This window comes from Geospiza fortis, unplaced genomic scaffold (assembly GCF_000277835.1).
Source record: "Geospiza fortis unplaced genomic scaffold, GeoFor_1.0 scaffold255, whole genome shotgun sequence".
Lineage (NCBI taxonomy): Eukaryota > Metazoa > Chordata > Aves > Passeriformes > Thraupidae > Geospiza > Geospiza fortis.
Window position 1 is genome coordinate 1,189,982 of NW_005054497.1, and position 12,863 is coordinate 1,202,844.

Consider the following 12,863-nt stretch of genomic DNA (forward strand, 5'->3'; position numbering starts at 1 on the left):
TTAATGGACTGAATGGTGGGACAGAGGGTACCCTCAGTGAGCTTGCTGATGGTGCAAAGCTGGAAGAAACAGCAGAGTCTTTCACGTGGTGCCCAGTGACAGGACCAGAGGCAATAGGCACACCCTGAAAGTTGCCCCATGTTCCCTCTGAACATGGGGCAACTTTTCACTGGGAGGGTGAAAAGCGTTGGCACAGATTGCCCAGGGATGTGGTGGAGTGTCCAAAGAATCAGGTCCATCCTTGGAGGTATTTGGAAGCTGGATATGGACCAGGGGCACTTGGCTCTGGGTGACCATGCTCAAACCAGCCTTCAGAGGTTCCTGTCACCCTGCACTGCACTGTGGTTTTGTAGAAGTGTCTAGAGGAGAATTAGGATGCTATGGTAAAGGCAGTTCCTGTCTGTGAAGTAGCTGATACCCATCAAACAACTGGAAGATGAGTGAATGAGACAGATTTATGCAAAGAGGAGAAAGCTATCTCATGTTAGGCTAGCTGAACAAATAATTGTTTCCCAGAAAACTGAACTGCTTCCTAAATGATCTTTAGAGAAGGGTAGTTCTTTATAACACTGGACAGATTACACAGTATCAGTCTGCTTAAATGTGCTCATCCCTTTCTTGATGCCTGATGTACTTGGCATAGGTGGAAGTGCCGCGTGTTTGCCAAAATCAAATTAATCTCTACAGTTAAAATATAAATCACTAAGAAATGATCAAAACCTCTTTCTTTAGCCACCTTGTAATTGAGTATTGGGACTTACGAATTTCCTCTACATGCTTGCTATTCTGGAAGATTCATAGATGTCCAGTTTTGCAGCTCTTAGTTGTTCTTGAAATGCTGGCATCCTCTTAGGTGGTCTGGTTGTTCAAGCAATAGCAGTTGCACTGGTTATTTTTCTAAGTGAACTTTCATAAGGTATTTCTGAGTAATTTAAAATGAAGCTGCTTTTCAAAAGTCAGAGGAACAAAATGAAAAAATGTTCTTTTAAATCCAATTTCTAGATAACAATTATGATTTAGATTAATGCTGTCCAAAGTTGATTTGTTCTTGGTTCTTTTTTAGCTGTATATTTCTTGATGGGCTTTTCTGCCCTGTTGGTTGTGGTGGTGGTAGTAGTAGTAGAGTTTTGTAGTGAAGTTCAGGACTAAAAGTATTTATATATTTTGAGCCACAGTAATATCTGTGCTGATTTTTTTTTTACCTTCATGGTGACTTTTTTTTTTTTTAAGCACCAGAGTAATAGCATTTCAGTAATTTTTCCTGGATTGTTGAGGGTTTTTAGTACTGCAGCTGGGGTCATCAGGCCAGTTAGTGAATGCTGGATCTTAAGAGGATGCCGCATGTCATAAATGTGTAAATATTGGGAGGGAGGACAGTAGACAGTATTTTGTCAATATTTTTTTTTATCTGCTGCTTTCAACTGCATTTTGGCCCTTTGATTGTTCTGCTGCTTCCTATTGTAGAGTGAGAGCAAGCTTCTCTGGGAGCTGCAATTGCAGATTCTGTTCTGGGAGCTGCCCCTGTTGGATCAGGTGACTCTGGTCCAGTAATTTTTCATTCCTTCATTGCAGCATCATGGAGGCATAGTTGGCTTGAAAGAAACAGGTCATGAGTGCTAGGGAAGGGCTTTGGATTGCTGCAGGTCAGACATTTATTTTGTGCAGAAGGGGATAAATGACCAGCAGCACTACTTAATACAGCCTGGGAATATCCTGAGCCTGGCTTGGGCCTGAGGAGAAGTATTCGGGTGAATCCAACTTTAGGTGAACAGCATAAGGGAAAATAAAATTGATTTCCTTGTCCTGTTATTAGTGAAGGTTTTTTTTCCTGGTCTGACAGATGTGTGCTTGCTTTAGTAGAGAGAGGCTGATAATCGTCCAAGCAATACAGGACTGGCTTCAGCATGGTAGAGAAACACTGACCCATAAGGCTGTTGAGCCACCATTGAGCAGATCACTTCTAAGACTTAAGCAAACAATAAGAAAACTTTTTTTTTGTTCTTGTTTTGATTGATTTGCTTGTTTTTGTAGGGCCAGGAAAATATGAAGTGTTTTTTAACGAGCTTTTTCTATCATACTGGCAGCTGAGGAGAAGTAGTTTTTTGAGGCTGAAAAATCTAATTGTATGTGCAATACTGATCCAGAATTTCTTGGATGGAGGAAGATGAGATTTGTGACAAAATGATTGATTAACACTCAGTAGAGTATATCATTGGATAAAGTTTTAGATGTTTGAATGAACATAAGTTAATAAGTGACAGTTTGGTTTTACAGATGTGAGAAAACTTTAAGCAAATTTAAGATAGGCATTTATCTTATTGCAACTGAGGTCTACACTATCCTTTCATCTAGCAGACCATGAAAGCTTATCTGCAGTGGTATGTTAGTATATCTAATTTCTTTTGAGGCTAAAAATTACTGTTTGCACATGGAAAAGAAATTGTGTATGTTGTGTTGTTTCAGCCCATTGCGTGAATCCCTGCACTTTCCATTTTCCCATTACCAGCAGCTTGTGGCAGCTGATGGGCAATAAAAATGATAATGTTCTTTTTCTAATAAAGAGTATTTTCATTGTCTGAAATGCTTTCCGATGAAAAGAAGTGACCTAATGTTGATTTTCATTGGAAAGTAATTCACTCTATAACACATTTTCAAGAAAGGATTTTTAATGAAATAAAAATATAAAATAGCTGCATCTTTGCAAAGGGACTAACTCACTTTTCTGTACAGCTGCATTTTAAGTATGAGAAACCTGTGATTAGAACCTTTACTTCTCTTAGGTTGAAAAAGGAGGAGTAATTAAATTAGGGATTGATTCATTTTTGTCATTGAACTCACTGTTTGTTCTTCAAGTAAGTCCCAGATCTGCTGTTGTTACTGTTCAGACTTTTGACCATTTGCAGCCACACATTTCCTCTTTCTGTTAGGGGAAATTATGCTGTCCTGTGTAGAAATTTCGAAAACAAAATAAAATAGCTGGAGAAATACTTAAAATATTCATTTGGGGAAAATAACCAAAAAACTAAAAAACAACCCAAAACCTTGAATTGGTAAAAAAAAATCAAACACATAAGGAACAGCATCCAGTGAAAGAAATGCTTCTTTTGCATTGCATGTATATTCAATCATTCTAGGCTCCTTGTGTAAACAAAATAGTGCTAAATTCAGAGACTTTGAATATCAATGAGGCTTTATAAAAGCGTGACAGTAATGTAATTTTCTTTGATTTTAAAAGTTGTGGAACTGTCAAACATGACAACTGGCATGTCAATGAAGTGACATTTTTGCAGCTTTTGGTGAAAGGGAGATTTGCTCATGTAGAGCATCCTACAAATTAATTAATTTCACTTCATCCTTTCAGATCCACACAGTGGTCAGGCCTGTTTGGGAAATTAACTTTCCCTGGATAGTATTGCTGTTCGTCTCTGAGTGTTTAGTGTGTCTTCAGGGATGAGAGTAGAGTATACTGTATTTTTGGAGAAGTGGCTGGAGAATTTTAATAATCTGAGGTGGTTTGTGGTTAGTTTATAAGAAAGATAACACACTATTTAATTGGTGTAGTCAGCCTTGTGGGAGCTTCTACTGAGAGACTTTCTTTTATTGTTTCATGCTTTAATTAAAAAAACCCAAGTAACAGTACTATGAATGAAATGTATTTATTTAGCGTGGATTTGATATTTTTGATGTGTGGAACCTTCTAATTGGGAAAAAATGTAGTTTATACTTCCTTATTAATGGTTCAAGTATGGATGTGGTAAAGTGTTACTGCTCAAATTAAGCTTCAACACAGAAAATTTAGTACTGCTTTTTAACTACCCCTTTTCACGTATTTATGAATATTTGCTTAGAGCCTCCAGCAAATTGTCTTTAGGAAACAATGCAAACCCCAGTTCAAGAAAGGAAAGAGAGGGGTATAAAGCAGCATTAAGCTTACTATCCTCAAAGTCTGTCTTTCTAATACATTTCGAAACTTTGCAGTACAATCGCTAATCTGTATACTACAGATAAAAACTCTAGATGGAAACAGGAGATAAAATACTGGAAAAGTCCAGTTAGCTGTATTGAATCATCTTTATTTGCAGATTTTGATATTTGAGACTTGTCATACAACTTTAAAAGTTTACATTAACATGATTTTTAAAATTCTTTTCTTATTTATTTAGAATTGCAAATGTAATGTACAATATTTGTTAAACATGAGTAATTCTTAGGAATTGCATTGTGAAATACAGTATGTATTGTATATAATACTATGTTCTGAACTGTATTATAGTACTATGAATTATAATCTGAAGTTTAGTGGAGAAGAAATAGCAGAGATGTTTCATAGTGCAATATATGTTAGATTCCTCATAGAGAAATAAAAATTAATTGTTCTGCATACATCATTACAGAATTGTTGTCTAGGAATTAATTGATTCTTGCATTTCAGTTGTTTGGATGGCTCTTCTATAAAGTCCAGCCCAAAACATTGGTCTTTGCTATTTTAGCATTGATGACAATAGAGGGATCTGCAAACCTTCGAACTCAGTGGAACATCATGGGAGAATTTAGCAATTTGCCACAGGAAGAACTTCTAGAGTGGATACAAGTCAATACCAGACAAGGTGAACTATTTAATAATGTAGGATGTCCCCATTTATTGTGAGGTTGAACCATGGAACCTGTCACAATTGACTGCAGAGGTGTTGCTACTGTCTGTAGCTCTGGCATGTCTACTTGTCCACATAAATATGTCCAGTGCAAAAAAGCACCAAAAGCTGCCTTTGTTAGACTCCTGGCTACTGCTCTGGAGGTTCTAACCACTGGTGGAGTATTGTCAACAAAAGCATCTTTACCAAGTCCATTTAAAATAGGTTTTCACTTAAATGATGTTGGTCCTGTATGTGGGTACATGATCCGCATTTTGCTAGAAGAGAATTAAAAATGTCTGTGTGTGTTGTGTTGCACCCCTCCTTTTCCTAAAATCTGTCAGAAAACTGGTTGGAAACAAGGTAGTTGCATTTCTAGAGGGAATATATGTTAAAGCCATAGTGAACTGAGATTTTACTGCCCGTTTAACACTGATGAAAGAGTTGTTATAACAAGTATGTTATTCTACCCATTCAAGAAAAATAAGATGAGTTAATTAAATCTCCATTCTTAGATGCATAGTTATCTAATTGCTTATATTGAGTTCAAGGTTACAAAAAACCCAAACTAAAACACTGATTTTGTGCATTTCCTGTTGATGTCACATACGGCCTTTTGAAAAGGAGTACCCTACCCTTTTCATGGTTTTCCTATGGGATTACTGCTCAGATATTTGAATTGCTTCTCTAATTGTTTGATTCCTCATTTCAAAAATGCCCTTGATTGTGTATTTCAGATGCAGTTTTTGCAGGAGCAATGCCTACAATGGCAAGTGTCAAATTGTCTACACTTCGTCCTATTGTAAATCATCCTCACTATGAAGATGCGGGATTGAGGTAAATTTTGCAGTTGAGGTTTTATTTCTGTCTGCTATTGATTCTCGTAATGTCTGTAATGCACAGTAGGAATGGCATTGTGTTATATTGTAAAATTTGTTAAAATCTCATAGAACTGGATTTGTTATTTCTGTCAGAATTAAAACACGTTATTTCTTGAGGATCTGTGTTCATCAGAAAGGATATACTCTAGGGACATATATGGCTTCAAACTTCAAAATCAGAATTAAGGAATTTGATTTCATCAGTTCAGTTATATCCTTTCTTCATTCTAGTTACTCCTGACATTGTAGACAGATACTTTTTTTCCAAGATAGCCAGTGTATTTATTTCTATTAGCTTTCCGTGATGGGCTGTCATTTTTTGTGATAATTGGTTAATTATTGAAGCTGAAATTTTGGGGTGGAGTTACTAAGATTTGTACTCTTGTTATTTTTAAAATCAGGATATTTGCCTAAATTGAAATTGATTTATCTGAAAAGGTCATGCATTTCTTTTACTAAATTTTATAGTGTAGCATCATTTTTTTTTGTTAATTTGGTGAAACTGCTTAAAATAAATCCAACACTACAAGAAGGCAGCAAGATAGAGGGGGATAAAAGAGAAAGGGCAGGGATTTATTTTACATGCCTTATGTCCTTAGTTCTCCATCTGACATTAATGGGCTTTAACTTTTGGTCAGCCCCAACAGTGGGACTTGGATGATCACTGTGCATCCCTTTCAACTGAAATATTCTGTCCTAGTTCCAAAATCGTGGGACAGGGTATGGTTGGGAAAAATAAAGTACAGGCAATACCTGTATTAAGTGTCAGAAGATGGATGGGCTTTAAGAGCATCATGCTTTGCACATTCAGAGGAGGATATTGCTGGATGTGATATAGACTAGAGGGCCCTTAAATGTCTTCTAGTTCCAAAACAGGATCATGGTGTCCGAGGGCTGATTTTGCTTGATGACTGTAGGCAGACTCCAGGTCTTGTGCTCTGCATTTCAAAATGTCCCAGCAAGGGCGGTGTGACCGTAGTGACCCACAGTGATGGGGATCTTTTGTGGAGAGACTTGGCACAGGATTGATTCCTCCTGATCACCCCAGTCCAAGCAAGGCTGTTTCTAGTCCTGAGTATTCCACTCATACTCACCACCTGAGTATGGTGAATGCATTGCTTTGACATCTTTACACTTGCAGTTCACAGTAACCACGGATCTTGTTACACACTTGTCTCCTGCTACAGAAAAATGGTATAACTTGTTCTTGGAATCATTATATTTCTGAAGACGTTATCATACTTAAGCAAATGGCACTATTAATGTAAACTTTGCTTTGGCATAGTTACCTTGTGAAATAAAAAAGCCTTCCTTTCTAGTCTGAGGTTAAAGCTTACATTTTCATGCATTATTGCAGCTAACCCTTAGATTTTTCTTTTTGAAGGGCCAGAACTAAAGTAGTGTATTCCATGTACAGTCGAAAACCTGCAAGTCAAGTAAAAAGAGATTTGATAAAACTAGGAGTGAATTACTACATCCTTGAAGAGTCATTGTGTGTAAGCAGAAAAAAGTAAGTTATCTCCCTCTTTCTCATAAGAATGATACACTCCTGAAATATGTAGTCTAAAATTCATATCAAGTTTTGATTTGTGGTTTATTTCTTAAAAGTGTCCAAAATACATTTTTGTCCAGCATCTGTAGATAGTAACTGATGTAATTGACTTGACCCTCATTAGCAACCCTGTGTTCTTTGTGTGAACCTGGAAAGCTGTGTGGTATGAGTTTTTAAGCTTCACTGTAAAACCCTGAAGGAAAGAAGTCATTGCAAAGGAAAGAAGCAGTTATTCTTTGATGGCAGGAACAGATGTATGTGAATAATGAAAGCCTGGTCTGAATAAAAGGTGCAGAGTAAAAGATAGTTGGAGCACCAAAATGTTATGACCACTAATAGTCAATAAAAATTTTGTTACATTTAAGATGTTCTCCAGAAAGAGCTATGCTTTTACTTCCCCCCTCACCCCCTTGGTTGTTGCCTCCCCTTCTCTTTCTGGCCTCCAGAGCAGAATTAGCTTGGATTTTTTATTTTATTTTCTTTTCATTTAGAACAAAATTAAATGTATCTGTTCAATTTCTTTTCTATTATCTTTGATAAAATTAGAATATTCACAGTTATTATAACTTTGAAAGGCAGATTTACAGGGAATTGATGTTGGCTATGATATTTTATAAAAACAAGGAATTACTGCTTTTTTAAGGTGTTTTATTTCCTGAATTTTCTTTAGAAATGTTAGCAATATGTATATCACCCTCTACTTTATAGGAAGTTTTAAGGGTCCCTGGTCATGTATAATGTGTTGCATAATTTGTGTTGTTTTATGTGCTTCCTCTTCCAAATTAATACTTTATTAATTACATAACCACAAAAGCCATTCTCAATACTATTTTAAAATTACTGCTATATTTATTGATTTTGTAATCTGATAATTTTTCTAGTATAGAGACAAATTTTAAAAAATACAGATGGCACAATCAAGTATTCATGGGGCACTATGAAGGAAGCTTCATGAGTTTTTTATGGCATTTCTTCATTTCTCTTTTCATATTCCTATTTTTTAGGCCTGGCTGCAGTATGCCTGAAATTTGGGATGTCGAAGATCCTGCTAATAGAGGAAAAATTCCTTTATGTACCCTTATGAGCAAGGATTCCAGGCCATATTTCATCACAGTATTTGAAAATAGCAATTACAGAGTCTTGAAGATTCCAAAGGAATAACATTTCAATGCAAAGAAGCATCAGTCTTTCAAATCTTTAAACTAGTAACTGTAAGAATTCTAAATCAGAAATACCTTTTTTACTAGACTTAAAATGGAAAAATGTGTATTTTATTTTTTACCATTTTAAGTGAATTCTGATTATAGAAATATCTTAAACCTAACAGTTTGGATTTCTATTTCAGGGTCAGTCCCTTGAGATTTGCTATGCAAATGATTATATGTTTGCACATTTTATTTAACACTGATCCAAAAAGAGCTAAAAGTAGCTATGGTAAAGTTCGTAGGTGGACTTGAAACTTCATTTTTTTGGTGCATGTTATTGGAATCCTGTTGATATTAAAAAAGAAGACTAATAAGGGTAATATTTGCAGTAAGCAATAGTTTAGCTTCTCAGTGTCCAAGGGTTTTTAGCATTCTTATGCATTCAGAATAAGCTGGCATAATACACATGAAATTTTTAAGGAAAAATGCTTTATTCAGGAAAAATCTGTCATAGCCTTAGAAAGATACTAAAATAAATCCTTCACTGCCTTAACTAGACCTTCAGCGCCTAACTTGATAAGAAATTACTTTCAAAATTTAATGCCCTTTTTCCTTTCCCCATATATTAGATCCTGCCTGGACTTTTTCATCAGCATTAAAGAAAAATGAAATTTATCCCAGTTGTGCTATGGGTGTAGTCAGTTGTGTGAGTATAATTGCTCCAGCATTATTAGACTGGTTCTGCTGTTTTTCTGTCATCTTGATGTCACACCAGTATTATAATTAGATAATAGAGAGCTCACTTTCTGAGATACCCAGTGCAAGGACACCCTTTAGTCGTTTATCTGACTTGGTAGAATTTTTGTATGTTTATTGCCATTGGGAGCTATCACAGTAATGTGATTCTACTGCATCATAAGAGTGCTAAGGTCTGAGATGTTTCGCCGTGTGTTGTTCATGGTTTGGATTTGTTTCAACTAGTTTTTTTTGTTCACATCAGTCTATTGGTGTGACTAGTCTTTCCAGCCCTAATAGCATCTGGTGATCCTGGATGTTATAGGGACACCATCCATCACGCCTGTAACAGTGTCAATTAAATGGGAACCTGTGATAAAGTAGTAGTATAACAACTGATCAGTATTCTAAAACATCTTATTTTTTTATAATCTGTTTTATTGAGAGGGTGAGGGAGAATGGCTGAAAATGCATTAGCTTTTTAACTTTTACAGAATAGATTTTGGAAAAATTTCTATAAGGAAACTCACAAAAAAAGGGCTTTTGGGAAGTCACTTTTTAAAATGTTAATTGAATTCAAGGAAGCAGGAAAAAGTCTTTATATAAACATTGTGACTAGTGTTTCGGCACAAAAAGGTACTGTATTTTTATGAAGTTTATGCCAAATGTTGACATGTACTTATGTGGTTAAATAAAAAAGAGAAAGATGGAAATTGTGCTCATGTTTCTGGTAGGTGTTACACTTCTCTTATGTCTGTTAAACTGAAGTTTAACACAGTTACCACAGCAGATACGATTGGAGCCAAACTTTCAACTAAAAAAATGCACAGAAGGGCTGCAGATGATTAAACCAAAATCACACACCTCTTTCTGGCTTCCTTTTTATTCAAAATATCAGTGCAGGAATATGTGAAAAGACTGGTGGAATGAAGAAACATTTGAAAGGTCAGCTTCAAAGATGTGCTTTAATAAAAATGTTCATTTTTAATAAATGAACATTTGTTGAGGAGATGACTGTTACTCAGTACATGGAGTAGACACTGCAAATTTTCATCTCCAGGAATATTATGCTGTTCCTCTCTTTAAGCTGCTCTAAAACCCAAATAATTATTTTCATCTGTTTGATATTAATGTGTTAAAATTTAGTAATGAAAAAATGTGGAGTAAAAAATGCAACATATGATTGTGAGGAAGAAACCTGTGAATTCCTGAATCATGTGTCCTATGTTATGAATTTCCTGTCATCTCAGTAATTTGCTCTCAGTTTCAAGGGTAAGAATTTTTATTTAAACAACACAACATTTAACACATAGGAGCACCATGTTAACATTATGCTTATCACTGCAACCTCAGCCAGAAAACACAAGTTGGAGGCTTCGTAGCTCTCATTGAAGTTGCTTCTGTCTTTGCAAGATCTGAATCGATAAATGTGTAACACAAGTAAGTTTGGCTTTAAATACATGCAGGCTTTAAAGTAATTTAGGCACAAAGCTGGAATACTTCCATGCTTGAAGACAGTTTCCATTACATTTTAGTAATATTGGATCATTGTGCTGGTTTTGGCTGCAGGCTGTGCTTTGGCAGAGCCAAGGCGTACTGCCACACTAGCCGGGAAGTTGTGGGTGCGTGGGAGGTGGGGATGACACACAGCCAGGACAAACTGACCCAAACTGACCAAAGGGACATTGCAGACCATGGCATCGTGTTCAGCGTATAACAAAGTGGGGAGAGGGAGGAAGACGGGAGGGATGTTTGGAGTGATGGTGTTTGTATTCCCAAGTCACTGCTGTGGGTGGTGGGGCCCTGCTCTCCTGGAGATGGATGAGCACTTGCCTGCCCATGGGAAGCACTAAATTAATTCCTTGGTTTTTGCTTGTGTGTGCAGCTTTTGCTTTCTGTCTTAAACTGTGTATCTCAGCCCACGACTTTTCTGGCTTTTGCTCTCCTGATTCTCTCCCTGATCCTGCTGGTGAAGGAGTGAGCAAGTGCCTGTGTGATGCTTGGCTGCCTGCTTAGGTTAACTATGACAATCTGCCTGAAATGTCTGTTGGAATCTGAAATACTGCTTGTTTTGTGTAAAATTTCTTCAGTACAATGGGCAGAATTTGGTACCAGACTTCTGATAATTGTGCAAGCTTAATATTCAGTATGGAATCCAAATGAGGCACCTTTGTGATATGAAGGTGCTAAGTCCTATTCAGTACTGCCCTGCACTTCATTCTATTCATATACCATTTTAAAAAATGCTCTTTTGACTTTTTTTTACAGTTTAGTTGAAACAGTGACTTGAATCAAACTCTTGAATTTTTATGATTAAGGCATGGAGTTCCAAAACACAGGACTCCCTCCAAGTGAAGAAAACTATTTTAGCAAAAGCAGATATGTAAGGAAGAGTATAAACATAGGGTTGTCAGAAATCAGCATTGTTTTTCTGCATGGCATGCAGAAGTTCTAAATATGAGAGCTGGTCAGCTGTGCAGAATATGCTTAGGTAGTGAAACCTGTCAGTGTTGCAGTAAGTTCTCAGCTGTAGCTGTACAATATAAGCACTTTTATTTCAGTACAAAATCAAAGTCAAGTGTTGTGATGAACTGTTTGTACTGGAGCTTTAAGCTGACCTTTTGGGTTGCAACAGAGTAATAGGAGGATTTACAGGGGTAGGCAGAATCTCCTTCTCAGCAAACTGGCTTGTTCCTGATCTCATGCTGTAATCCTCCATTATTGATGTAATTCATATAATGTCTAAAAGCGTCAGTTGTTTGAGTGGGTTCATCATGTAATAGTTCAACAACTTTATTACTTCCTGCTACAGCATATATAGAACACTTATTGCCAATAGATCAAAAGATATGGATAGAAAACACAGAGTGAATGAATAATATTGATTTCATATCTGGCTGAGGACTCAGGGAGGATCCCTGTGGCCAGTCTTCCACCCTGTCAAGGTTATTAATGTTTGACGTGAGTCTTGAGTGCAAGCAGCATTTGTTTCGCCTGCTTGGTAGGAAGGATGAGGTCCAGTTTTTAGGCTGAAGAATATGAAAACACTGATTAGATTGCATTTAAAGGTGATACTGAGCCTGCAACAGGAAAACCTCTCTCGTTTAAATGTTTACCTGAAAGGAGACAAATCACTCTGGTTCATTCTTTAAGCTTGACCAAGCTTATTTTTCACAGCCAGTGCACCAAATTCTTACTTCCATTACTAACAATCCCTGTGTTTGCACACCTGAGCAGTATCATCTTCATGTTACTGAGCAACCAGTTGCTCAGCTTCTCTGACTACAGGTCCCTGGAGTGTGTTGAGATGCTGTTAGCAAACATTATTTGCAGACAGTTAGTGTTTTGGTGTAGGTATCTCTGTCTGGGCTCTGCAAAATAAATCCTAACCTCTTCTGAAGTATTGACTTTTATAGTTTACCTATTTCTGAAAAATCTGTATTTTTCTTGGCTTAAGCAACATAGCAATGCCTGAAAATAGCCAAGAGTAGGATGCCGCCTATTTTTTTTCCTAAATTAGCTTATGATGGTGTATGAATTGCTGTCTTGCTTTTATTTGGAATGTAAAATGTAATGCATCTATACTTGGAGAAGTTTACCTTGCACTGCTTATTAAAATTTTTTTCAAAAAGCTAAAGTTAGAATCTAGCTTAGTAAATGCATTTACATTCCTGGAGTATTTCAAAGGCCATTCGACTAAAAACACAAATTGTATAAAGGCACTAGGTGTATATGTTTTGCTTAACCTTAATTTTCTTTATTCTAGATCCTTGCTGGATTTAGCTGCAGTTATGCTACTGGCTGCTGCATAAAGAATCTTTGATTTGATACACTTTGTCTGTTTTTGTGTTACTACATAATTTGATCATAAAATGGTTTGTGTTGGAATGGTCCTTAAAGATCATCCAGTTCCAGCCCC

At 36.5% G+C, this 12,863-nt stretch overlaps 1 protein-coding gene across 1 annotated transcript in view; it reads left to right on the plus strand.

Annotated features, from left to right (window-relative positions):
• Nucleotides 1-9,657, plus strand: part of DPY19L1 (dpy-19 like C-mannosyltransferase 1) — a 58,264-nt gene extending 48,607 nt beyond the window's left edge. Inside the window, exons 22-25 of the mRNA XM_031063336.1 lie at nucleotides 4,433-4,607; nucleotides 5,369-5,468; nucleotides 6,897-7,022; nucleotides 8,069-9,657. Coding sequence (XP_030919196.1) covers nucleotides 4,433-4,607; nucleotides 5,369-5,468; nucleotides 6,897-7,022; nucleotides 8,069-8,225 — 558 coding nt within the window. The 3' untranslated portion in view covers nucleotides 8,226-9,657. The remainder of the gene's footprint in view (nucleotides 1-4,432; nucleotides 4,608-5,368; nucleotides 5,469-6,896; nucleotides 7,023-8,068) is intronic.
• Nucleotides 9,658-12,863: the final 3,206 nt, after the last annotated feature.